General features: G+C 40.2%; 1 protein-coding gene across 1 annotated transcript; it reads left to right on the top strand.

Moving 5' to 3' along the window:
• Positions 1-770: 770 nt before the first annotated feature.
• impg1b (interphotoreceptor matrix proteoglycan 1b) lies at positions 771-26,053 on the top strand (the record flags this gene model as incomplete). Its single annotated transcript, XM_079527484.1, has 17 exons — positions 771-834; positions 3,184-3,399; positions 5,579-5,745; positions 6,286-6,314; positions 7,404-7,458; positions 8,094-8,237; positions 9,786-9,844; positions 10,118-10,290; positions 10,720-11,097; positions 11,555-12,153; positions 12,574-12,663; positions 18,899-19,118; positions 20,122-20,329; positions 21,700-21,885; positions 22,360-22,522; positions 23,173-23,256; positions 24,721-26,053. The coding sequence occupies 17 exons, from the start codon at positions 771-773 to the stop codon at positions 24,799-24,801; spliced, it is 2,916 nt and encodes a 971-aa protein (XP_079383610.1). The 3' UTR covers positions 24,802-26,053.
• Positions 26,054-27,682: the final 1,629 nt, after the last annotated feature.

Consider the following 27,682-nt stretch of genomic DNA (forward strand, 5'->3'; position numbering starts at 1 on the left):
AGGAACAGTGAATACTGAGGGCACAGATTAGTCCCCTCTCCCTCGACTGTCAGTGTGTGTCCCGGGAGAGGAATTAAGGACTAGGATGGTTGGAGGGACCCTGTGAAATTAGAGAGAGAGAGAGAGAGAGAGAGAGAGAGAGAGAGAGAGAGAGAACAAAGGCAGAGACAGTTCAATAGAAAACTACTGAGGCAGACAGGAAAGACAGAGAGACTGAGGCTATCAGTAAGCCAGTTACAGGTGACAGGGGAGTTCTCACAAGTTGGTTCAGGCTGACAGATGAGGGTCCAGAAGGCAGCTAACAGGATGAGGCTATAGCTGCCACGTGGCCCTGCAGGGATTATAAAGAGCAAGAAGAAGGTAAAGGGATTATACTCAAAAACAGAACCTGCTTTTTTAACCTCGTCACTGTTGTCACACTGGCAGTGAGCGGAGTGTGGCTACTCAGAATTCCATCCACATCTCCCAACACACTCGCTCGGCCTTTCCATCCCTCTATTGATCCATCCATGCAGGCGTCAATGCTGTGTACTGGGATCAAACACTGGGGATCAAAGTAACTCAATCTGTCAATGAAGTTGTTGCACAGACTGTATTGGAACTGAGTCAACTGACAACCTCTTTTTGGATGCACGACACATTGAGGAGGAGACTTTTGGACAGCTTAATAATGGACTCTAGATAAACAGATTCTGGATTTTATTATCGTTTTCTACACCACCTACACAAATGAAAATCCTGGGCTGGACAACGGCATAAACTAGTCCATCATGCTATTGAAATCAGGACTATTCCTCCCATTGCTGTTTACTCTCCAAGCTTTTCAAATCAAAGGTAAGGACTCACCTTTGCTACCTCCCTACAGGGGGGGGCTGTACTAATGACTGCTGTTCACCTGTTTTGCTCTATTGCTCTTGTTCTCTGACAGGAGAGAGATAGGTTGTTTCTTACTTTTACCCAACGGATAGTTGCTTTGGAAGGATAAGTGTATATACAGTAGAGTAGAAGACACAAAGTTCTGATAACCAAACCTAATTAAACAACTTTCACTCTGACATGCCCTGAACCACTTGAGAAGGATCTTGACATAATTATCATTTCTATTTTAGTATTTTTCAGGGGGTATAGGGCAGTTGTGTCACAGACTGTCTTGTACATTAATGTAGATCATAATTACTGTCATTTCTGAAAAGATTTTTGGGTGCATGTGTGCCTAAAATGGGTGCAGTCTCGAGCACTGATACGTTGTAATGAGTTGTGAACACGTCATGAACCACTTGCGTAGGTGCAAGCTCAAGGACAGCGGGATTTACTCCCCTGTTATGTTAGAAGCAAACTAGAAAATGCTAGCTCTGAATGCTACCTGCTGAATCTATATATGTTTTCTTTTTCAGCACCATATCCACAAGCCTTTCACAGTAAAATACTGGGCAATAATGTTCCGCAATTAAAACCCACTGAAATAGACAGTGTAATTAGTGCCTGCATTTAGCAGTGGTTGTGCCGTTCAGTATGATGTGCGTGAGTGAGTTCATTACACTGAACAAAACAAAAGCTATTCTGTTCCCAATGTAGCGAGACGCTAATCTTTTCTGGCTTGTAGCTCTGCTGTGAGGCCCTTACTGTTTTGTTGGGCATTAAGGCCCATTCAAGCATCCCATCGTCTATTTTAGGCCCTGTCTGTATGCATGCAAACAGGCTTCCTGGTTCATTAAGCATTTCATATTTTTTATCTGAATTGAGCAAAACACAATAAACATTAACACAAACCATTCAGCAAGATTTCAAGCTCAGGCTGGTGGGTCAGTAAATGTCTGCCCTGGTCTGTCTACATACAATGTTCACAATAGGTCACTGATTCAAAGTCTGTCTGTCTGTCTGTCTGTCTGTCTGCCTGTCTGTCTGTCTGTGCGTGCGTGCGTGCGTGCGTGCGTGCGTGCGTGCGTGCGTGCGTGCGCGCGCGCGTGTACACGCAGTACAGTATGTACATTTACTGTGTGTGTGTGTGTGTGCGTGCGTGCGTGTGCTGTATGTCCATGAAAATGCACTCTCTGTCTGGCAACAAAACTGTCAAGTCAACAACAGTGTGCATGTCACTTACATCAAACTGTTTACATGATGTTTCTTTCTATGGCCTGCTAATGCCAACATAGTCTGCTAATCTAGTCAATATTGTTTGGTCGCTGGGTCTGATTAAACCACAGGTCTTTGTTTTGAAGCTCAGATATCTGTCTAGGCTTATTGTCTTAACGAGGCTTCAGGGGTTTGCCCCCCCCCCCCCCCCCCCCCCCACACACACACACACACACACACGCCTACCCCTCAATAATAATCTCATTCATTGTGAATGGACTGGACTTCACCGTGTTCGCTGGCCTATTGGACTTGTGTAATGCAATGGCACTACCTCTCTGCGAGGCCTCAAACTGTGTCCTGACATGACTGTAGCTTTGCCTGGTTTCGTCAAAGAATTGTCACATGCAAGTGGTAGACGACTTTCTATCCTGGTGTGACAATGCCTTCTTGCAGCTTAATGTCTCTAAAACAAAAGAGCTATGCATAGATTTTAGACGTTCCCCACAATCCCCCCAGAAGAGCGTTGTCAATGGACAGACTGTAGATATTGTACCCAGTTACAAATATCTAGGCACAATTATTGATGACAAGCTGAAATTCGACCTACTGTAAATACTGATGTGATGTATAAAAAAGGTCAACAACGCCTGTACTGTCTAAGGAAATTGGCTAAGTTCAATGTTGACAAGACTCTGTTTTACATAGCGGGGCAGATAACATGCAAATACAGGTGAATCGTTCACTTGCGGATACAAGCACCAAAATTGGCACACATACTCCTTAGGGATGGCTCTTTTGATAAAACCATTGTGCCAAATAAAATTATGAAGTATCTATACATATAAATGCATTTTGGTGGGCACTTTTTTTCTCCTCTTTTATTTTTTTTCTGACGGGAATTCCCGCGGGAGCCCGGGAAAAGTTCCACAAATGAGCCAAATCCGGGAAAATATTAAACCCTAGTGCAAGGCCAGAGGCCTGGATACAAGCCATTAGATAATGCTCTGCACAATGTGGAAATTGAAGTGCTCCTTGGCATTAATTACTTGTCAGCATCTTGTCATATGAATATACAGGATATAACTAATAGAATGGTTTCTCTTGCAGACTTTCGCAACCAAGGATACTCAGGACTCAAACATGTTAAATACAGACACTTCTTGGAAGCATTCGGATCAAACAAACAAATCCCCAGCATCAAAACAGCAGAGGCTGGACATCGGACAAAGAGATCAGCACTCTTTACTACTGGTGTGAAAATATGTCCCCAGGAAACAATGAAAGGAGTCATCACTAGCCATCAGGCCTACTACAAACTCAGAGGTAAGGGGAAATACATTAGTCCGACTATATGCACACTTTAGATTATGTACTGTGCCAATATTTAGGACAAAACAAACACTTTGAAGGGTTCTGACTCAGAACTTCTGAGGTGCAGCATATTCATGCCGGTTCTAGCAATGGAATTAAGTATTTTCTCAAAACCAAAACAATTCAGACTGGTAAGCTATGCCCCATGATATACGACTCATACGAGTAGTTCATTTGAATCACAAGAAGCCCTAGTCAAACACCAGCTCTGGGGTCTAGTAAAGATATTGACAAGCCTGTACAGTCTTGTAGCAAATTAAGGCTTGTCAATAATCTCATGTGAGAAATTAAACAAGGACCCACACTCACAAAAATAAACTTTACTTGTACTATTTGTGGAAAAATCGCTCAAAACTAATTTCACCCTGCACTTCTTTTACCTGTAAAACTGTGATGTGACAATAATGCTCATTCTGATTCTGATAAGACCTCACTTTGACGCTTTCACAGTTAAAAATTTAGTGTGGAAAAAAACCTTCTGATACAATGCTTTACAGTACACATGTGCTCATTGTTAGTCTTGGACTAAGTGACATTGAAGTGTCTAGTGTTTCCACCCAATTTTGGGCATGTCATTATAGGCAAAAGTATCATATTTTAAAAAATGTTAAAACATTTCAGAAAGTTTTGAAAGTTGTTGATCTACAAGCTCACAAAGCATCACGATGTGATGTGTTGTAAGCTTGTAGTTCTGCTAATTTACGACAACGTATACATTAGGGCGGCTGTGGCTCAGGAGGTAGAGCAGGTCGTCCATTGATCCCTGGGTCGGCGGTTCGTATCCCGGCTCCTCCTGTCCACATGTCGAAGTGTCCTTGGGCAAGACACTGAACCCTACATTGCTTCCAATGAGTTGGTCGGTGTGAGCTTGCCACCATTGGTGTGTGAATGTGGGAAGTGAGGACGCTGGCGTCGACTGTTCGCCGCTTCACCTCCCAATGTATGAATGAATGAACCATTGTAAAGCGCTTTGAGCACTTGGAAAAGCGCTATAAAAAGGCAATTCATTATTATTATTATTATTATTATTATTATTATTATTATTATTATTATTATTATTATTATTATTATTATTATTATTATTATTATTATTATAGCAATGCTTGTTTTGTCATAGTCAACTTCAAATGGCTTTGAAGCTAATTTCGGGGATTAAGTTAATAAAATACAGTATAATGTAATGTCAGCTACTGTATATAGAGCAGCTCACCTTTTCAAATCTCCAGTTGGTTTAATATGTCACTCTATGTGTGTTATGTCACACTCTGTGTGTTATGTCATGTCGCACATCCCCTGCTGCAGTCAAGTGAAGCTGATACATATGAATTATGTAGTTATTACATAACTGTTAAAATGCTCCATGGAGCAATCAAGATATTGGACAAAGTGAAACTGGTTCCATGCAGAGTCATACTTTAATATTTTCAAATGTCAGGGATATATGATTTGCAAACATAATAAAAAACTCAGGATGTACAATGTACATATACTGTAAGCGTATTCTCAATCGTCATTGACTTTGCTGGAGCTTCAGCCTCTAAATCAGAGGTTATAAATACATTATCGTTGATTCGTTGCTGCCGGGAGGAAACCACCTAACTCCATTTTGAGGTTCGAAAGTATGGAACCAATAGAAAGTAATAAAAAACGCTTTGGTCAAAACCTCTTAACTCCATTGGACCCTCAAACTGTCTGTTAAAGCAACTAACTCCACACCTCTCCCCCTCTCGTGCAATTAATTGACAATATGTCAGAATACCAACTTTGATGAGGCAGTATTGCTTTGTTTTCAAAATATAAGGTTTTCTTAGTTTCCTGAAAATGTATATTTTTCATTTCCTGAAAAATGAAAATTTTGGAGTTAGATGGTTTCTTCCCGACAGCAGAGATATATTATGTAGGACTGCTTGTTTATTAAAGCAAATGACTGATGTTGCTTAGTCAAAATGGGAGGCCTGCCATGCAACACGGTCGCACGCACACAGCACGCACACACGCATACAAAATGAATGCTACATTAGCCTATCTGCAACTTCTGCAAGTGTTGTTGTGAGTTCGGCAATTTTCGCGGAATATTCACCCCCAGAATACGGACGCTGCTGTTCATGCACTTACTTAGTGTATTCTTCAGTTTGTCAGGAGGCGATCTGGGAGGCGTTCCACATCTTTTTCGACAGGGTCCCTATCTCAGAGGAGTACCGGGCCTGGGTTCATACCTGCCAGCATGAGAACATCTGCATGGACGACCTGGCTCGAAACTTCAGCAGCTCACAAGAACACCTGGACCTGGTTGCCAGAGTGAGTAGCCTACATCCACCACACAGTCGATTCAGTGACTATAGTCTGGCTTAAACCCTCTATGCCATAGAGGATATCTGTGGCAAAGATAGACAGAAAAACCAGTCCAAGTATGCGCGTTACTGTATGACTCAGATCCGTTTGACTAACCATAGAGTTGTTTTTTTCCATCTACAACACATCTCTTTGCCAAAAGATATCTGGTCTACAAGCTTTCAGATTGTAAAAAAGAGCGGACCAAATATAGAGCCATGCAGGATGCCAAAGTATATAGGGTTCATTTGGTTAAATAATTTAATTGCAACATTTTCAAGAATAAGAACAATGCACCACAGGAGCTGTTCTGAAAGACCTCTTGAAAGATGGTTAACTTTAGGTAGGATTACCAATGACCATCACAGTACAGAACTGATCACTTGCAGCACTGTCAAAAAAATAAGGAATTTCACATAACTCTCAGAGGAGATACTTAGAATGTGATAAAAGCTGTGTGTCACAGTTCCTACTGTGAGATGTGATTGTCCTTTTCTTGGCTTACAGAGAGTAGCTGAGCTGGGAGAAAGTGAAGGGTATGTACAAACTACAGTATATGTCTAGAAAGTTGTTATTATTAATGATGACACAGTTTTAATTTAGTATTTAACTGAATACATAATGCACAATCTTTTGCACCGCTCCAGTAATAGGCCTATCTCACAGCCCGTTTTCCACGCCCACTTCCGGTAAATAGTGGTGTCTTTAACATGAGCATTTACACGTTTTTTTCTCTGGAGAATCTAAGTACATTTTCTAATGTAAAAATGTGACAGACCAATATTATTATGAAGCAAACAAGATGGTAAATCAGGTCGAACAGATAGAACAAACCTTACCTTGAGAAAACAAAAGTTGTAGACTTCTTAAATTACCTCTGTTAACATGGAGCGTCTATGGAGTGACGTCACGCTATCACCACTAACCCCGAAAGGGGGCGTATTTAGGGGGGCGGGGAAATTCTGTGAGATAGGCTTATTGCTATGAGATACTGTACATTTCAAACAAAATATATCCATTGTATTTGTGCTGTTTTCTTGAAACTGCAAAGTGCAAGCAGCTTCATTTCTGTTTATATTCATCTGCTTTGGCTGTGGGTTTTACAAATGCTGCTGATATAACAGTTTATTTCAATAGTTCATCACTGTAAAACTCATATGGAGCCAGAGGGATATTGACTGATTATACAGCTAGTTTGCTACACTTAATGAATATTAGCCTATCCATGCATATCCAATGTGAGCACTGGACCTGAACCCATAAATCAAGTCGTAGAGACGTAGAGACAGCTAAAATGCCAATATTCACCCCAAGTATTATGTGGCTGATTTAATGATTACAACAACAAATGTATAACCTTTTTCTCTTTAGTTGTTCTTTCACTCAGGGTTGTATCACACTGAGAATTCAGTTTGATGTGATATTCCTGACATTGTGAGTTATTGATTAATGACACATTCAATTATTTTACAGGGGGGGAGTAGCAACATCTGGTCCAGGAAGAGACTGTAAGTTGCCTACCTCTATGCATCGATGCTGTTGAATGAAATCAAACAAACAAGGCTGTTAATTAAACAAATTTACTAAATTAACTCAATGCCGAACGCTTTGCTCTTTTGTTTCAGGTACATGGACTCCCCCATTGAATCTACTTCCAACAGAAGAAGTGGAGGTAAGTTGGTAAAAGGATTTTTTTTACCAACAAGAACCAAGAAGACTCACAGTAGCTATAATTCATACATTGGCCAATGAAGTATGCACGAACGTTGAGTGATGAAAAACAAGTGCCTCCCAGAATACGTATAGGTCATGTCAAAGATGAAGTGAAAGGCTTGTTATGTTTCTGTTCCGTTCATGCAGGCATGTCCTCTGTGGATATTACCCAATCTTATTGGAGTTCTGGAAGATAAAACATAGCCTATACATATTCATAAATGCCGTGATACTAAATGAGGGCAAAGATAGAGCAAAACAGGGCCCTGTAAAGCTCCTTTAGGGATGTTTTTGGTGAGAGAAAAGAACTGAACTGGTATATGCTCTTGAACAGAGTATGATCTTTAGTAGACAATGATTTAACCAATTAAACCCTATAGCCTACTTCATAGACGAATACTCATGCCGTTTCTTTTTTCCCTCTACACCAAATCTCTTCGCCGGAAATAGCCAATCTTCATGCTCACAACGAACAGATGTTCGACCCAGAATAGAGATGCTATAGGGTTCAAGTGGTTAAACCACACCCAGGCTGACATGTGGACGGGGACTTCAGAGGCCCGTGTTTAATCTGTCGTTTACCGTGGTGTTTTGTCTGGCAGAGTGAGGACCAGAACATGCTACCAGGGGAGTATGAACACACTGTTGAGTTCAGTGTCACTGTGGTGAACTCCGAATACAGTGAGCTGCTCAGTGACCCAGAGGATCCACGGTACCATGTCATCACAGAACACCTGACGGAACAGGTAAGAGCTATCTTGTCTGCCATAAAATGTAATTTATACTTCATCACACAACTGTGTCACTCAAAAACAATTAGCCTCTATAGAGCGTCGCAGTCATGACGACGCCAGGCCCAGGAAATTAAAATTTTATTCTCACATTCGGTCAGTCAATCAAATCATCACTATGGGGTACACACAAACACACAAAGCTGGGCATAGCTCAAAAAGGGGAGCCTTTGGGGGGGACGCACAATATGTCATAGTAAAAAAGTCTATAGACTTGGCTGCTACATTACGTCAAGAGGGGACGCACCATACGTCATAGTAAAAAGTCCATAGCCTTGGCTGCCATAATTATTATGTCACGGGGTGCCCACACACAAAGCCAGGCGTTGGAGGGGCTAGCGCCCCTCAAAAATATTGTATTATGGGTATAATGGAACCTGCTACAACTTATGTGATGATTTTAATTAGGTGCAGCAGCTAATCAGCCAGCTTTGGAAGGCTCACATTTAACAATAGAGCTAATCCTCTTAATGCTTGTAGGCAATTGCTGCAGAGTTTAAAAATTAGTCCTTTCCCATGCAGCTTTTGAGGGGGAAAGACATGCTAGAAGCATTTTGTTCTGGGTGGAATTGAACTGGAGACAACTGGTGCATTCACAACCGCTGGTGAGCCACAAAACGAAACTGCTGAGATACACGAAACGTCTCGTGGAAATCAAAAAATCTAAGTGGCCATGATAGATGATGTGTCTTAAAGAGATATCCATGTACACTGCCCCGTGGGGCCAGTTCCCGTACATATTGAATAATATGTAGTGGAGAGCCAGTCTCGAACACGATAGAGAACGATGCATCTCCAGCTGAAAAAAGTGTTGATGTCGGTCACTTGTCAAAAGGAACTGTGCGCCAGCATAATTATGCCTATAAGCATCTAAAAATAAATTGATTTTGGTGAATTACTCTGTATAGTGGTATTTTCTATGTTGCCCTATGTGGCCATTAAAGTGCCCTATGTCAGCACAACTTCATTTCTGCTACATAATTAATGTATGTTGAACTGACACAGCTCTTGCATTAGGTTGAAACTGAACTATATCGTTGAAATAGTGTGTTAATCATCAAGCTTTCTTCTCTTTTACCAAGGCATTGCACGTGCCATATAAGTATGTACTTAACCTTTGATTGTTGTTGGTCCTTGAAACAAGAAGTGTAGGTCTTTGTGGGATGTCAAATGTCATACAAAGTAATTATAATCACAGCGGGTAAATAGGAGCATTACTGATTGAGCTAATTGTAGGGATTTAAAACACAACAGGGTGCCTCAATCTGTCAATCCCACAAATGTGACTGAAATTCCTCTTTGATTATAGTCGCCTTTAGTGCTGCTAACTTGACGTTGAGTGTGGAGGAGCTTATACAAGGTCAAAACTATGTAAAACCAAGAGCACACTAGTACAAAGCTTTTTACACCGATTTACAATCTCTGTGGAGCACACATAGCTCATGCAACAAATGCTTTTGATATGCTTCTTACACACCTGGTTATTTATTTATTCTTTTGCAGATGTTTCATATTTTTGAAAAAGTTCCGGGATTTAAAGAAATTCGTGTTCTGGGATTTCGGTAAGTATCAAGTGAGAACAGGGGAGACCAACAAACTAAGAATTATTATTATCTTTTGAGATAGATAGATTTTTCCTCTTGAAAGACATTTATTTAAGTAATGCTTAATTTATGTGGAAAATACCATGGCAAATAGCTGATCTACAAGCTCACAACGTGCCATGACAACAAAGTATACATCAGGCTTAAGCTGTACATGAAGTCTTTCTCACATACTGTACTATCCATGATGTCATGATGTGCATGATGACTTTGTGACGATGTGTTGATCAGATCAGAGGATGTGGCCGTGCGTTATGCTGCTGTCTTTGATGGAGACATAGATCTCGGCCAGGAGGAGCCAGGCCAAGATGTCAGTGGATCTAAACTGAAGCACATTGTTGCCAACGCCTTAAGTCACGGGACATCATTGCCACTGGACATTCAAACTCTCAGCTTTGGGCCTGGTAAATAAGATATCATGACATAAAATAGATCAGGGTAGAATTTAAGATTGTACAGCTGACCAATTTGAAAGGTTAAAGGAGCATTCAGTGATTTGGGTGATTTGGAAAAAACCCCGGTCTGCCCCGGTAACAAGATGTGCACATGCACGCACTACAGTGGGTGGACACGCAACAGGCCAACAGCACACACACCAAGGCCCACCCCCGCTCGATCATGATTGGCGGAAGGCCCCTCTCTATCCTGATTGGATGAAGACTGGGCCACCTAGCCAAAAAAGGTTTTTTTTTACCCCCAGGGGTTAACTGGGGACAGGGAGGAATTAACTCCTTATATGGTCAGCACACTCTAGGGAGGATTATCACAACAAAACAAAAAATAAGTGATATTTGAATGGTCTTCATCTAATGAAAGTATCCCTGTCATTTCAGAAACCACAATTTACAGAGTCGACGAAATGCGCATGAATCCCCATGAGACTGTGACATCTCAGAACATTGCCTCACCACCACCGACGGTTGGATACAGTGTTCCGAGTCTTGGCCTCTTACCCACTGTGTCCGTTACAGAGAAATCAATGGAGGCTTTCACAGTCATCTCAGAAACACAAACCTTTGTGCCGTTCATGCCCAACAACCTCCCAGAAACAACTTCTGGAGTCAGTGAGGAGACACCGGCAATGGCAGCAATAGAGGAGTCTGTGGAGGGTAATATTGAAGGGGCTATAGATGTTATGCCACCCACTCAGATGACTGCAGAGAAAGAGGAGGGGGATGTGTCTAGTAGACCCGATGAAGAGGTGTCAAGCGGTAAGTACTGTACATCATAGACCCTAGAATCAAAACCCATTATGATTTATGTCCACTATTGCTTTCATAATAGACAAAAATATGTTTTAAAATTGACACAAGATGCCTTTGCAGGAAGTAGGTCTTCTTCTTCTTGTGTAATGTGTATGTTTTTTTTAATGTAATGTTATATATCTTTATTATTATTATTATCACTTAATTTGCAGTTTTCAACCTGAATCTTATTGTTCTGTGAAAACATGACATTTTCATTATGTTCTGTGATTTCTGTCGGGTGGTTCTGTCGAGAGTGCCCTCTCTCAACACACAGAATACATTGAGAGGTGCTATGTCATATTTCCTCTCCTTCTGATTAGTCACAAATACAATAGATTCAGGTTAAAAATAAATTCAGTTTTCCATTAATTTGAAATAAATTCTCTTCTTTTTTGTTCTTCCTTATCATAATATACACCAGTTGAGGTGGTTAAGGAAGAGCCACAGAATGAGGAAAGTCTCCAGTTATCTCCAGACGTGAAACCTATGACTACTGTTACACCTGCGGCTAACCTCGCCCCATCAGAGTCTACAGACCCAGAGGCAGAGGTCCCCATCTATACACCTTCCTCTGACGAGGATACAATCCGGACAGGCATTGAACCAGCAATATTGGAGCCAGTAGTGGAAATAGGGGCAGGGATTGAGGATGTGGTATTACCAGCATCCTCAGAGAGTGGGATATCCGCTGAGAGAGGAGATGAACCGGTGCACAGTGGAATGACAGCGGCGTCAGTGGACATCCCTGTTGAGTACCCAGACCTACACGAGAGGTCTACAAGGACGGAGGTGGATATCAGTGGCAGTGGATTGCCCTCAGAGTCTGAGGAGCAACCATATGAATCAACCGCGGCCCCGGCTAAGAGGCAAATGAACACCCCACTGATGATGACAGCTGATAACAACAAAGAATTAGTAGTGTTCTTTAGTTTGAGGGTCACTAACATGCTGTTTTCTGAGGACCTGTTCAACAAGAGCTCCCCTGAGTACAGATCATTGGAGAATACCTTTCTTGAGCTGGTAGGTAAACAAGCTTTTGCGCTTGATGTCATGCTTCTGCACACCTTATTCTCATTCTTACTTTTGTAGGCCCATGCAAACGTCGTGAAGCATTACATATTCACATTGATGCATTATGTATAACATTTATCTTGAAATTATAACTGTAAGGGCAACCGCCAACAGCTCCAAGATGACACGTTATGAGTCTTTGTATGCTCTATAAGTGATGATTCACTACACACTATACAGCCTTATTTATCTTCTGCTGCTTTTTTCCCCTTCATGGCCGTTAAAATAATAACACATTATGTAACATGTAGATTTCTCAATCTGGCATGCTGATTAATGCTACCTGAATGTGATATGGCATTATCCTATAGTCCGGATGGCATCTACAGTATTATGCAGATACTCTGATTTATTGTGTTCACTTAATAGACACAACACTCTGGGTCCAGAGACTCACCAAACCCTGGAGCTTCCAGTAAATCTGGGCATAAGAGACAGAGGACCTTAGCATCTATACCGGTATTCTTTTTCCATATTGGAACTACAACTCCCATGCCTCAGAGAGAGCATGACCTATCTACCTCTAACCTAACCATTCGTTATGCAGTATCTAACACATCTTAAACACAGACCTATCTACCTCTAACCTAACCATTCTTTATGCAGTATCTAACACATCTTCTTAATCACAGCACTTCTAACATTGCTTAAGGAGTTGTCTCCACTTCCGCTTTAGACTTAACATTGCACAGAAATATTCTCAGTGGCTTGCATTCTTTAAACTTCAATCTTTGAAAGTCTTTGTGATCTTATCACAAAGACTTATCATCTTATCATCATTTTATTTTCATGTTGTTTGGCTAATATGCTGCCTTAATTCTTCTAACTAAATTTTTGTATCTACCATATTTAATAGCCTAATATTACAAAATGTGTGTCTGGCAGAACTTGTAGATTATTGGACTTGAACTGATGATTAGTCGGGAGGAATATTTTTCGGAATTAAATAGTTGTGTTAATAGTTTAAATACAGTAGAATAAGCCAAACATAATGTTGCCATTCCTTTTAAAATATTTCAGACAGGCTATGTGATGAGGGCAGCAATTTACTGTTTTCTTAATTTTACAGTAACTTATTAAAGTATCTTAACTGTATTTGAAATTGTTCTACAGATTTCTACAAATTGTTCTACAGATCTACAGTATGTGTAATTGGGCTGTAAATTTAAATTAATTAAAAAATTAGTATTTTAAAGTGAGATATTTATTTGGAATTTCTTTCTGCTCATTATTCATGAATATTGGAATATTTTTTTTAAAGAAAGATCACCTCTGTTGACAACTTGACATCCCTATTTAGCTCTAAGCCTTACCCAGGGGTTGACAGAAGGTTAGTCTCACACACATAGAAGAGCCTTGTGCTCAGTAAAGTCCTCTGCCTTGAACTGAAGCATATCAATACAAATTGGATTGCCTGCTGGCTGACATGTCAGCTGCCAGCTCCATCAGAGCAGAGGGAATGTGTAAGCTACTGTAGGAGGCTGGTTTTGAGCAACTGAAGTTTCAAGGTTCAATATTTCTTTATCTTTACATAATTGTGTAATGGGGGTACATAAAAGTAAAATTATTTTGAGAAGTGAAATTCTGTATAAGAAGTTAAATTATTTTGGGGTATGAATAGATACTGGCATCATATATGATGTACAGTAACTTCATATATTGAAGTGGAATGGGCTTACATCGAATGTTACATTAATTTACTCATTGCTTTTGTGTTGCATTTAGGCTATTTGCATTGTGAGTCAGAACAATGGTTAATGCTGGTTTAACCAGCAATATCCTCTCCTGCAGCTGGAGAAATGTTCTGTGCAATAATTTATGGTACAATTAAATCTGTCTGTCTTGGATAAGGACATGCAGATGTAATGCCTTGTGCTTTTATTTTATGATTAATGACTGTTTGGCTGACTTGGATATGGACATAGATTTAAGAGAGACGTTATGGATGCATTTTTGCATCACACTCAAATCAAAATAATGTATACACTAATACAAATGATACTGCATCCAATCTTAAATGATTGCCCAAACTGTGAATTTGTCCCTCAAACCATTAGAAATAAGTTTGAGGGACATAGACAATATGATATTAAATATTAAAAACTGTTTTAAAATTCATGTTATAGCTGCTTTAACCAATGTATTTAGTGCCATATGCATATAATTATTTCTGGCAAAACTAATGTGGTCAGAAGTTTGCACTGGTAAGTACTCAGTGTATCTCTCCATAGCCTATGGAGAATAGTTGAAATATCTAATTTTAAATGGGCTATGAATATAGGGAACAGTTTTAACATTTGATACATTTGATACTGAGACGAAACATCAAGTGATTGTGATTGCCAATATTCAGCCCATTTAAATGAAAATACTGGTTGAATATGGAACCCCATGTGTGATATTGTAACTTAACCACTTAAACCCAATATGGTTGAGCGTAGTCCCTCTGGGCTCTATGCTAGTAACCTTTCTGTTTTCTGTAATTGGAAAGCTTTTGCTGAAAATAGCTGATGAAGCTTGTCGATTTGGGATTTTCAGCAAAAGCTTTCCCCACAATATAGATAAAGGGGTTAAGGGTTTAAAGGAGCATTCAGTGATTTGGGTGATTTGGAAAAAAACCCGGTCCACCCGGTAACAAGATGTGCACATGCACATGCTCTACAGTGGGGGAAGTACAACAGACCAACAGCACGTGCACCAATGCCCGCCCCACTCGATCATGATTGGAGGAAGGCCCCTCTCATCCTGATTGGATGAAGGCTTTGCCACCCAAAGCCCAAACCGAAACTAGGGTTTTTTGACCCCAGGGGCTCACTGGGGACAGGGAGGAACTCCTTATATGGTCAGCACACTTTATAGTAGGGAGGATTATCCAAAAAATAAGAAAAAATAAGTGATATTTGAATTAAGTGAAATCACTGAATATACCTTTAAGTCTATCCCTATACTTTCCATTCAACACTCTCCTCCGTTACGCCTGTATGTACTGGTTTGTGTTAGACATGGCATTTAAAAAATAACTAATGCAATTTAGTTTTAATAGTAATATGATTGACTGGACATTCCCCAACAAGAACCAATAGATACATGTGTAACTTACTGACTGTATGGGTAAGCATGCAGCTTGTTTGTCTTTGATCGCATGCATGTATGGATATATCTGTGTAACACATGCTTATAAAGTACAGAGAAGTCTTTAACAAGTAACAACCAAATATAATGCAGTATAGGCCTACTGTTATATAGGTGACAAAAAATCACACCTGTGTGAAGTGAGGGGCAATCTTATCATCATACATCATCTCATTCTGGCCAATCAGAATTTGCGTGCTCACCTTCGTCTTCAATGTTTGTGTTACGCAATGTTTGTGTTTACATGAACACTCAAAATTGTTCATTAATTGTCAATGGGATTTAAAAGCTGGACATAGGAGGGTCAAAAACATAACATCCAAAAAGCAGGCAATTGTGATCCATATAGAAATGTAACTCTTACAAACAAGCCTGAGAAGATTATGCACCATCGAAATGTAGATCAGGTGTGCTTCCTTTCATAAGCTACTTGGCTGTGGTGGGTGCTCATCTACAGTCAATACTTAGTATTATAATTAGATAAAACAACAACAACAACAACAACAACAACAGCAGAGTGGAAATAGTGGCACTCTAAATGATTTAAAAAAAGACAAACTTTGTCTCAAACTACTTTGCTGCATCAGGCTAGTGGAGTAGAATATCGATATGAAGTTCTTGGCTTCATTGAAAAGACTTTGTTGTTCCTTGGCCCACAAAACCCCTGCATTTAGTTGTGTCCCGAAAGGCATTTTGCTTGACCAACAAAAGTAAGCTAACCTTGACTTGCGTCAACATACTGCATTGAGACAAATGGATGGCCCAGAAACAAATCTTTGCCAGTGGTACTGCATGTCATGATCTATTTGCTGTTCTCTGTTAGATTGTCTCTCTCCGTGACTCTCTCTCTCTCTCTCTCTCTCTCTCTCTCTCTCTCTCTCTCTCCCCACTTTTAGAGACATATTAACCATTGTGCGTACACTGGCCCTGACCTGCCTGCTAGTGATAAGTGGAGTAACCCTAAGAGCTCCTTAATGCCTCTTATCTCCTGCTCTGCAGCCAGGCACAGAACATATAGCTAAGGCATCGTAATCTCCACCACTCCCACTCCAGTGGTTTGATGCTGACCTTCTGTAGCCAAACTCATCTGCAGGTGGACCACACATAACAGATACGATCGATAAACCATGATGGAGGTCTCTTTGTTGTACCAGCTGGCCTCTTCCTCCCGACTAATCATCAGTTCAAGTCCAAAGCCAGCCTTATGAGAACCTAGCCTCAGTCAGCTAACCTGCAAGTCATTGGTGTTTATCTTACCTTATCTTATTTTAGGGATATTTCACTTTCAAACAAAATAAACAACATAAACAAAATATATAAAAATAAATTAAAAAGGATTTATATAGTAATAATATATTTGCAAATTTTCAGCAAACTTTCAGCATTTATCTTCTCAATTTAACTTGCCTTATCATAATCTTTTTAAATATCTCCAAATCAGCACTGGGTCAGAGAAAACTACAAGGATTTCCCGTGTAATCCTAATAATTCACCCCTGGAGGATCAGCACATTGATCTCCTCCACCAGGGGATTCATCTCTTCCATATACAGTATATTAAATAGGAATCTTTAAGTCTATAATAAATTGTTTCTTAAACGCAAATGGGAAGCTGATTTAGAATGTACGATGATGGTGATTGGCGAAACGTCTTAGGAAGAGCTCAGACAGTCCTGATCTCTACAAAGCAAATGCAATTCAATATTTTTCACAAAACGTATTTACTTAGGCTACATCAAATAAATGGACATGTGTCAGAGGTGCAACATAAATTAAGGTGATTTTATTCATATGCTCTGGAGTTGTCCACACTTTGGAAATTCATTATAACCACTGTTTCAGATGTCATAGAATCGGAGGTTCCTTTTGACCCTAGGATTTGCATATTGGGTGATGTCAGTTTACTCAATGTGAACATTCATACAAGATATTTTATTTTACTTGCCAGCACAGCTGGGAAAATAATTATCCTTATAAATTGGTAGTCAGACATTTCTACAACATAAAAACATTGGTTGAATGAACTTTCTTTTTATTGTACTCCTGAGAAGATCCTGTATTATGTAGAAAACCTGAAACATTTGGGGCTCCGTTCTCGATGACTCCTCTTCGGTGATGTTATAACAAATTGCTGTTCCTGCGAAGGTTGTTGTAGTCAATGTTGAATATTGTGTCATTCTGGGATGGGGGAGGGCTTGATGTGAAGGATTGTTTTTTTTTGGCTTTTTCTTGTATTTTTGTCTAAAAAGAAAAATGGATGTTTGTACTTTGTACACTGCCGACAAATACATTTTACAAACAAAGGGGAAAAAATAAAAAAGTAATGGAAACATCACAGCCGTGATTTGTCAATTACCTTTTTCATTTATTTTTTATATATATATATTTTATGTTTGTTTTATTTGAAATTTAAATATCCCTTTAAATGTGACACATGTCACTTGTAGTAGTGCCTTTAACTGTGACTGCATTAAGAGTGGATGTTGGCAGGTTCTGTGTATCTGCGTCTGCGTACAGATACACAGAATAATTCTGAACAGCATAATACTGAACTGATTACATAATACTGCTTAATGTACTCTTGAGGTCTTGGTATATAGTTAGTACACTAAGGGATATACGTAAGCATTCACCAAACGGCATGCGTGATGTTGAGCTGGTTTCAATTCCAGATAGCTGGTGTCATGTAGGCCATTTCCAACTGTTTGATCTAGTTCTTTTTGATAACATATTCTCTGTTTGACTCTCTTCAAAACTAGTGATCACCATTTCCTGTATTCAACACTTAAACTTAGCCCTTCATTTGAATCCATATAGCGCATTTAATGTATGGTTTCATGCTCACACACTTTTATGACATATTATTCATTGCATTTGCACTAAAACATGACATGCTTTACCAGTGACAGTCTCTCACTGTGTGGATGTAAACCTATTTCCTGTAGTCTTTTCTTGGTTCTATAATCTTGTTCTCAGGAGGACAGCCATATAGGCTAGTGTTTGTCAAATCAATCTAACTTTATTGCATCTGTAAATACTATAGAGCTTTGAAGTGGGAGGGAATCCAAACCTTTTCCTCCTAGGATCAAGACAAGAGTCATTCATTATTCAATCCCATAGGATGGCACCATCACCATTTGGAATTAGCCTCCCTTGAAAATCCTAACCCCACTTAATTTCTGAAAATCCATTTCTTGCTGTTTTATGTTTGTATGTTTTGTTTATTTGTTTGTGAGAAACTGATTTGTTATTGAATTTATCGATGAGAACACAGAAAACGGATTATATATATTTGTCAATGCCAGTATAAGCCATTATAGCCTAAAGTGAAACAATACAAGAAAACATTACCTCTACATTGACTGGAAATAGCTCTACAAGCGCAACTCATTTTGAGCTTGTAGATCTGCTATTTCTGCAAATATATTTGGTATAGAGTGAAAAAAGAGTGGAAGTACAGAACCGACTTGTGTCAGATCAAGTGTATAATTATAGACGGTCTAAAATGCAGAGCAAAAGTCCTGGCTACTTGGTAATTCCGCCTTCTTATCCTTTCTCTACAGCTCCTGCCATATCTAGAGTCTAACTTGACGGGTTTCAAGCAACTGGAAATCCTCAACTTCAGGAATGGCAGTGTTGTAGTAAACAGCAGAATGAGGCTGGACCAGCCGGTGCCATCCAACGTCACCCAGGCTGTGCACTGTGTGCTCGAAGACTTCTGCCATGCTGCGTCCAAACGGCTAGACATAGAGATTGATAGTCGTTCCCTGGATATAGAACCAGGTACAGTAAGAGGATTTCTTGGAGTTGTTGTTGTGACCCTTATTATCTGCACAAGTGTGTTAACCACTAAATAGCCACCTGTAAGCTCACAACCTGTCACAAAGTGACACATTGTGTGCTTGTAGATCTATTTTATAAAACTAGACCAGTTGATCACCGGCTTACTGTGGAACGGTGCAAGTTGGGAACGATCTGCGATCTGGACAATCTCCATATATGCCTGGGCATATCGTTTAGATCGGCTATTCGATCCGACCAACACCGGCACACTCCCGCAGGTCATGTGTTCGGCAAGTTTGCCGAACGGTCGGTCAGACGGTCGGTCGGTCAGACGGTTATCATCAAGATACGTGAACTGCAGACACACAGACAGAGATATCATGCACTAGGATGTTGAAAATGTTGAATATGTTATTTTATATTTTTACGTTTGTTTTTTATATAACTAGAGCGGTGCCCGTTGGGCACTGGCCTACTTGGAACGAGGCAAGTTGGAATATATGGAGTTATTTGTCAGGCATGCCCAAATATGGACATATGTGTGATGTCAGAACAGGCCAGCTCCATAGAGTCTGGGCAGGGGCCCTGTCCAGAGCCGGGGCAGAGGCCCTTTGTGGCGGTTCTAGACAACCGTGCGTCTGTCTGACCGACTCGACACCGTGCGTGTGTCGAATTTGAAGTCGGTGAGGCGAACGGTTCTCTGGTTACGTGGATTACAGACGTACACACATCCTTTACAGTTTGTGGATGTTGTGCAATAGTAATGTGATAACTTGTTCATAATGTAAGAGAATGCCCGCATTAATGCACACCTTTTCACGTCAATCAAACTGACCTTAAATTTCTCCTCTGAATGTGCAATGCAAAACAGGTGGCCAGCATTTCATTCATGTTAATGAGTTATTCTCTCCTGGTTGTTTCACCTCTCTCGTCCTCTGTTGTCCACCCTGTCCACACCCTTCTCTGTTGTCCCGTCGTTCCTACTATCTTCTCATGGTTTTAGCTGAACTGGTGGACCCGTGCAAGTTCCTGGCCTGCAGTGGGTTCTCGCGGTGTGTCGTCAACAGCTGGACAGGAGAGGCAGAGTGTCTGTGTAACTCTGGCTACAAAACAGTGGATGGACATTGTCAGAGCACCTGCACCCTGGAGCCTAACTTCTGCTCCAATGGAGGGCTCTGCGAGATAATCCCCGGCCATGGTGCCACTTGCAGGTACACTACAACCAACAAGTTAACGCACAGAAAAAACAACATTGACCGCATTGTTCTTCATCGTGTTTTTAGCAGGGGGGGACAACAACGACGACAGGTGGTTAACCTGTGACATAAGTCCTCTATGATGTCAGTCGTCTATGACGTATATAGCCTCGGAAACCCATGATTTATATGACATAGGACTCTAAACCCATGACTTATATGACATAGGATAGGATAGGTTTCAGACTGATCACAGCTCCTTAAACTTGTCTTCCATTATACAATTTAAGTTAAACATTTCAATATTTATGTATTGTCACATTAAGTAAAAGAGTGGTGTGAAATTGGATTTTTGTTCCCATTGTGTCGTTATTCCAAGAAAAAAATAAAAGGAAGAAGGGGGAGTGGGGGGAGGTCAAGGCAGGATCTTTCCACAAATCGTACAAATATGTGCTTTCCCACTTTAGATGTTGCTTTTTGCACAAATCGTACAAACATTAGATGTGGCACACCTTTGCTACATACATTTTGGTGCTGATCGGTTAAGTGGTTTGTGAGATTAGCTCTGGACACACGCACGCACGCACCCACCCACCCGCCCACCCACCCACCCACCCACCCACACACACACACACACACACACACACACACACACACACACACACACACACACACACACACACACACACACACACACACACACACACACACACACACACACACACACACACACACACACACACACTCTCTCTCTCTCGGACCCTCTTATAGAAGGCTAGCCTCCTGCAGAGCCACGCTGTAAAAGGAAATCCAAACAGTAATGTTCCACAAAATACATTTCTTTGGGTTACATTTGTATACGCTCAGAGTTATATTAACTTTCATAAGGTTGTTACAGTGTATAAAGGGTTATAGTATCAATGCTTCCATCTGCAGTACAGGTTGAGATGTTCACCTTTCACCCACCTAAAACATGAAGTCTTTGCTTTGGAACGATCTCCCAGCCGCAGCACTGTCTCACGCACGCTCGCGTGCAGACACACACACACACACACACACACACACACACACACACACACACACACACACACACACACACACACACCACACACACACACACACACACACACACACACACACACACACACACACACACACACACACACACACACACACACACACACACACACACACACACACACAGCACCTTGGTTGATTTCCAAATGTGTACAGGCAGGGACAGGATGAAGTTACTTTTTAGGTCAAGCCACAAAGGTCAAGCCACAGTTTATGTTGTATTGTTTGTGAACAGCATTACGTTGCATATTTCAGGGTGACCCTTCCTTTCTAACCTAATTTTTATGTTGTGGATGGTTCTTTTTTAGATGCCCCGTGGGTACGCACTGGCACTACCATGGAGAACGCTGCAATGAGGTGGTGGCAGCGCCCCTTGATCATTCTGTTATTGCAACTAGCCTCGTGGGAAGCCTCTGCCTTGTTTGTGCCATTATTGGCATTTTGGTATTCATAAAAAAGAAGTGTAAACTGACCAGAAAGGCTGTGACATTGATGTAAGTGAGACATTTTATATTATTATATACTTTGTCGTATGAAGGTGTATTTCAGAAATAGAGCATTGTAATAGCCAATGTATCCAATCAACAGATTCTCACTCACACTCAGAAGTGGTATTATAGTGACGAGTTTGGACAAAATCAATCACAAAAAATCAACCGTTTGTTGTGTCGTTTTTCAACGCTTCCGGTATTCCCGTGCACTGGAATGCAGTAGGGCAGTGGTATTATAGTACAGAGTGATATTCTCAAGGCAACACATTGCTACATGTTGTGAGCTTGTTTATCTGCTAGTGGTGCTATTTTTTAAAGATTTAGAAAATGATTCAAGTCAAGATTTTTGCCTATAGGCCTAAGGATCATAGGCCCAAAATAAGTTTCAAGTAATTATTCTCACTAAGAAATTGTTTGCACTTTCATAATTGTTTCACAAACCTGCATATTCACAGTTCAATCATCTTTACATTATAGGCAACCCCCTGCTCCATATGCCTTTGAGAATACATTGAGAGTGAATCCAGTTTTTGAGAACGATGATGGTGCCTTGGCTCAAACGTCCACATTACAATGTCCTTCAAGTTTCAGTCAGTCTGAGACTTTTGCCTCAATTGAAAATATACATCTAAGCATTGAGGTAACCTGTAGTCCTACTGTACAACACAGTATCGCTTAAAACATAGTGTTACTAACCATACATATTCAGTCAACTAATCCTCTAATAAACACACCAAATCGTCATTTCAGTTTGCTTGCATGCAAAGTTTTCACTTCCAAACTAATCCAATTCAATACAATACAATATAAAACAATACTAATATTAAAGTCTTTCAGTAAAATATATGTATTTTGAATGTCAGAATATTAGACATTGTTTACAGTTGTAAAGGTAGAATGGTGCTTTCAGAGCAGGACAGTCTATGTACCCAGCATTGTGCAGGTGCTCAAAAGAGGCCAGTCTATGACAGTCACAGTCACCTATATGGCATCAGTAGGCCTGCATATTCTTATTTGGGCAAAGCCTCTCCACTGAATACCAGTGTATAAAATTAAAGTTCCACAGCAGGAGTCTAAGGGTTTCATAGAGCGGTGCAGTTGTTGACGTACAAAGTTTCTTGTTTCTACTTGTGTCCACGGACAAATGCTTGCTTGCTTGCTTGCTTGTTTGCTTGTTTGCTTGCCTCTCTCTTTGCTCACCCATTTGCTTTTCAACCATTTTAGTGAATAATATTAACAAGAGATTAAATTTAATGTACAGTTGTGGCTGTCTTCATCTTTTTTCCACAGATCCCCAGGCACCTCTACACAACAAGATCTGAAAAGTTAGTCTCTGAAATGGTTGACTTCCACCAGTGCATACCACACAATGAGGTGAGGACCAATCGGGAACAAGGACACGGTACCATTCAAAGTAGGCGACAGATAGAACATGGCAGCCCCGTCTATTGAATTCTGACCTCACATCACCAGAATAATTGAGTAGTGGAGAAGTGGTGCCATGCCCATGTTCTATTCGATTCATCAAGCTTGATAGCTTGCATTGTTATATTCGATAGCTTTCATTTGTGGAGTCCTGAAGAAAGGTTAAGTCCAATTTATGCTTTGGTGACAAAAGTGTGTGTGACATGTAGCCTAAAGAATATAAGCGACCTCGCCCGCATCTGCCTGGGTGACAGCAGACTGCTGGGCGAGCGCTGGCACTTTGGCATGGGGGGTTTGATGAGGTCAGATCAACATAATGGAATGTCAGAACAGGTCAGCTCCATGGAGATCTACAGGGTTTGATGAGGGTCCAGGTAGGGCCGGGCCTTTATTTTCGGGCTTGTTGAGAACTCTAGTTTTCACCGGCTGCCGGGCGCCACTGCACTAATAACTTTGGCGGCCAGTCTAGAGTTTGAATGGACAGGTATCAGTTAAAACTTAAAAGGGAGACATCGAAGAGGAAGGATGGATGGGGAAGGATCAACATATGGAATGTCAGAACAGGTCAGCTCCATATATGGAGATCTAAGGGTTTGAGGTTCATCAGGAATCTCCATATATGGGCATTCCCATATATGGGCTTAATATTGATGATCTCCATCCCTGATGATGTCACGTGATGTCATGTGATGTCACGAGGCATGACCATATATGGAGGCGTGGAATGGGTGATGGACGGACTGACGGGAAATGCACGTTTTCATATAGTAAATGCGACCTGTGGTCGCAATACGTACTGGTGTGGAGATTCAAGCCACTCGTTTTTGAACACTTAAGGATTGAACGCATAAGGGGCGGCAGTGGATCAGGGATAAAGTGACACTGAACCCCGGCCCTAATTGCTCCTAATGTGCAGGTTGGTGCCTTGCATGGTTTCCTCCGCCATCGGTGTATGAATGTGTGTGTGTGTGTGTGTGAATGGGTGAATGTAATGCACTATCTATGTAAAGTGCTTTGGATAAAAGCGCTATATAAATGCACCATTTTCCATTTATAACGCTTGAATGCCTCTGCAATTTGAACAGTGCCAAATTACAGAGACGCCATTGCAATTCATCCATGACGAACTGGAATGGCATCCCGTTTTGGTCAAATTATTATAAGCTATTATAAGCAAACATTTTCAAATCAGGACGAGTCATCCTGAATCATGCAGTGTAATACTGTCCCATTGGTATTCAAAAACAATACAACAAAAAGTTACTTTCAGCCGAGTATCTAGGCTACTCATTTTTCAGTTTTTTGGCTGATTAATTTCATGATTTTAGTTTCACTATGCAGTCATTTGTAATTATAATTACTTGTTCAGGTTTAATCCTATCCTGTCTTGCTATCTTCTCGTGTTCTCTTTAGATGTGGCGATCGCCGAATGAGTACAGAGCAAGTTGCCTTGTAAGGTCAGATAATGACTGCTTTGAAGTAACTGTTCTGTGACACCCCCTTCTGCGCCAATTCCACCTGACCACCTGCTGAGTACACCACATCACAACACACTGCAAGACAACGTGACTGTTAAGCCTAGCCTAATTTATGCAACTTGACACTGTAGGAATCAGGTTTTACTGCCAATAGCTTACTCACTCACAGTGTGATAGCAGCCTGGAATGGCAATAATCAAGGTGACAATGTTAAAAGTGGTTGAGGTTAACTGTTCATTGTATTGTTGTGTCTTGTTAAGGCCCAGGCATACTCCAGTTTTTAGGTGATACGCTAAACAGAGAGATGTGTTGGGGTGAGCAATGAGTCGCTTACAATACATCACTGCGGCGTGACGTCATGTTGTAGTTTTATTTTCCCAACCACTCCACCGTGGAGTAAAACTGGAGTATGCCTGAGCCTTTAGACAGAGCTCTATGGCTAATGCATGAGATGAATTTCTGTTGTGTTTAAGTGGAAGCTATAATGTTTGCATCATACTGTGTATTGAAGGTTAGAAACATTTGCTGTAAACCCTTGGGCCGTGGCAAAGATTTCAGATTTCCTCACAATGAGGTATTTATTATTTAGAAACTGATACATGTGGTGGTATCATAATTAGACATGCTATGTGTTGTTTTAACGCTATTCTTAACTTTTATGTCCAAAAAATAATTGAATGTATAAGCTGTTGTCACTTTGGTCATTACATATTGGTATTGACCAAATAGTAGCAATGTTAATTTTAGCTGGAAATATTGGCTAATGTATCATCTGTTGAATAACACATCCTGACCTACTAAAAGCAACTATTTCCACCTTTTTTTGTGTTTAGGAAATGAGTGCTGGGGATGACCATAACTAACTGGTGTACAGACGTGGCCATTGTTTTTATGGCATGGTGCCGAAGGGGCCACGGCCCTCTAGAACAGGGTTTGTCTGCATCCCTGTCTGTCTCTTTGTATCTATTTCTGTCTCTGCAAAAGTAGACCAATGCCAGCGAATCACAGTTAAGCTGACACTGCTGCTACATATATAGAGTAAACCACAAGGCCAAGCTCTGTAGCATGTGATCAACATTAGCACACAAAGCTCAATTAGCACATTACTAGCACCTGATTGGTGCTTCGTTCTCAAACTGCACACATAGTGACTTACTTCCCACTGATTGTACATGGAAGCTATGCCATAATTAGACTCTGTCTTGTTTGTTTTGTTTTTACACCATTCTCCATTTCACAGCAGCGAATAAACAATTTTTGCATGAAAATATAGTACAGCCGTTTTATTTATTATTATTACTTGGGGAAACCCAAATATCACTGGTATTTAGGCTAATATATTTAAGGGTAACACTTGCTATGCATCCCATGTTTATAATGCATTATGAACACACTTATAAGACATTATAATCTTCTCATAACCATGTATAATTATATTTATAAGCGCTCATAAATAATCATTAGATTAGAACCTTAATCATAACACATTATAAACTTTATTATAATGACTTATAATATCAAGTATTATAATACTTCATAACTTGCTATGTATTCCATGTTTAGAACGCAAAACATTATAAGACAATATAATTTTCTCAAACATTTATAATAAATTATTATAGATGTTAAATGTAAAATTATTATAAAAAGTTCATGATTATAAAAATAATCATGAACTTTATCATAACACATTTTGACTGGGCACTTCATACATTCAACTGCCTGTCACAATTTCACCCCCCTCCGTATCGAAGTATTGGACAGTATTAAGATGTTGATATTCATTATTGTTCATCCTTAGGGCCCCAAAAAACACCTTAGAAAGCACGAGTGTCTATTTAAAACACAGAGGTTTTTTGACGGAGTAAATGTGTATTTACTGTAAATACATTTACATATCATTTTCCCAGCGAACATAATCACTAGCATTTTATTTACCTAATTTACTGATGAGGTAAATGCTATGTTTAAAGTTGCATTGTGTGATATTTGTAATACAGTCACAAGGTCTGAAAATCTAAATCTGTGTCATTTTATACTTTGGCTATTTAAAAAATCTTGAACATTTGTGCAAATCTTACATTTTTAACTAAAATCTTTGCTTCCTGTAACAAAATATTTTGAGATTGAGGTCTGTGACCAAATACATAGTCTATTGTTGGGGTCCTTGACATGAAAAAGTTTGAGAACCACTGATATAGCAACTCATTGTGTACCTCTCTATCTTTTTATCAGATGGCTGTCATTCACATTACTCTAGCCTGCAGGGATGATTGATCAGTTGTTGATTTAAAAAATATTCTGTCCTTGGCCTGCTGGCATCTTGTACAAGAAATATGATGCTGATCAGCCAAGTCATTTGCAAAATAAGACCAGACAGACAGACAGACAGACAGACAGACAGACAGACAGACAGACAGACAGACAGACAGACATGGAAAAAGGTACCACAAATCAGATTTTAATTTGTTCTGTTGATGGTCTGGATGCCTAGGTGTGAGCAGGATGTTATCCCAAAATTGAAAGGAAAAGGACCACAAGTGGATTACAGTAAATACACATGCAATGAGAAAACTTTGCCCCTTAATTGATCTCCTGATATACAGTAGATGATGATGCAAGGGGAGCCTGCCATTGGATCCTGTGTAAAAACCCCTGCCTTGTTGCCCTGTAGTTACTGAAAATAGAAGGTACGGTATGTCAGTTCAATGGGATGGTCACAGAGCAGCCTCTTGCAGACACATTTTCTCTATGTTCAGCAGTACACATTCATGTTGAAATGTATGTTATGCTCGAAACTTGTAGATTCCCAGTCGCACAGAAGGTACAAACAGGAAGATGCTCTTGGAGTGATTGGTGCCTGAAGATCTGATTGAGTGGTGCCTCTTATTGATTAG

The sequence above is a fragment of the Electrona antarctica genome (assembly GCF_951216825.1).
Source record: "Electrona antarctica genome assembly, chromosome: 18".
Taxonomy (NCBI): Eukaryota; Metazoa; Chordata; class Actinopteri; order Myctophiformes; family Myctophidae; genus Electrona; species Electrona antarctica.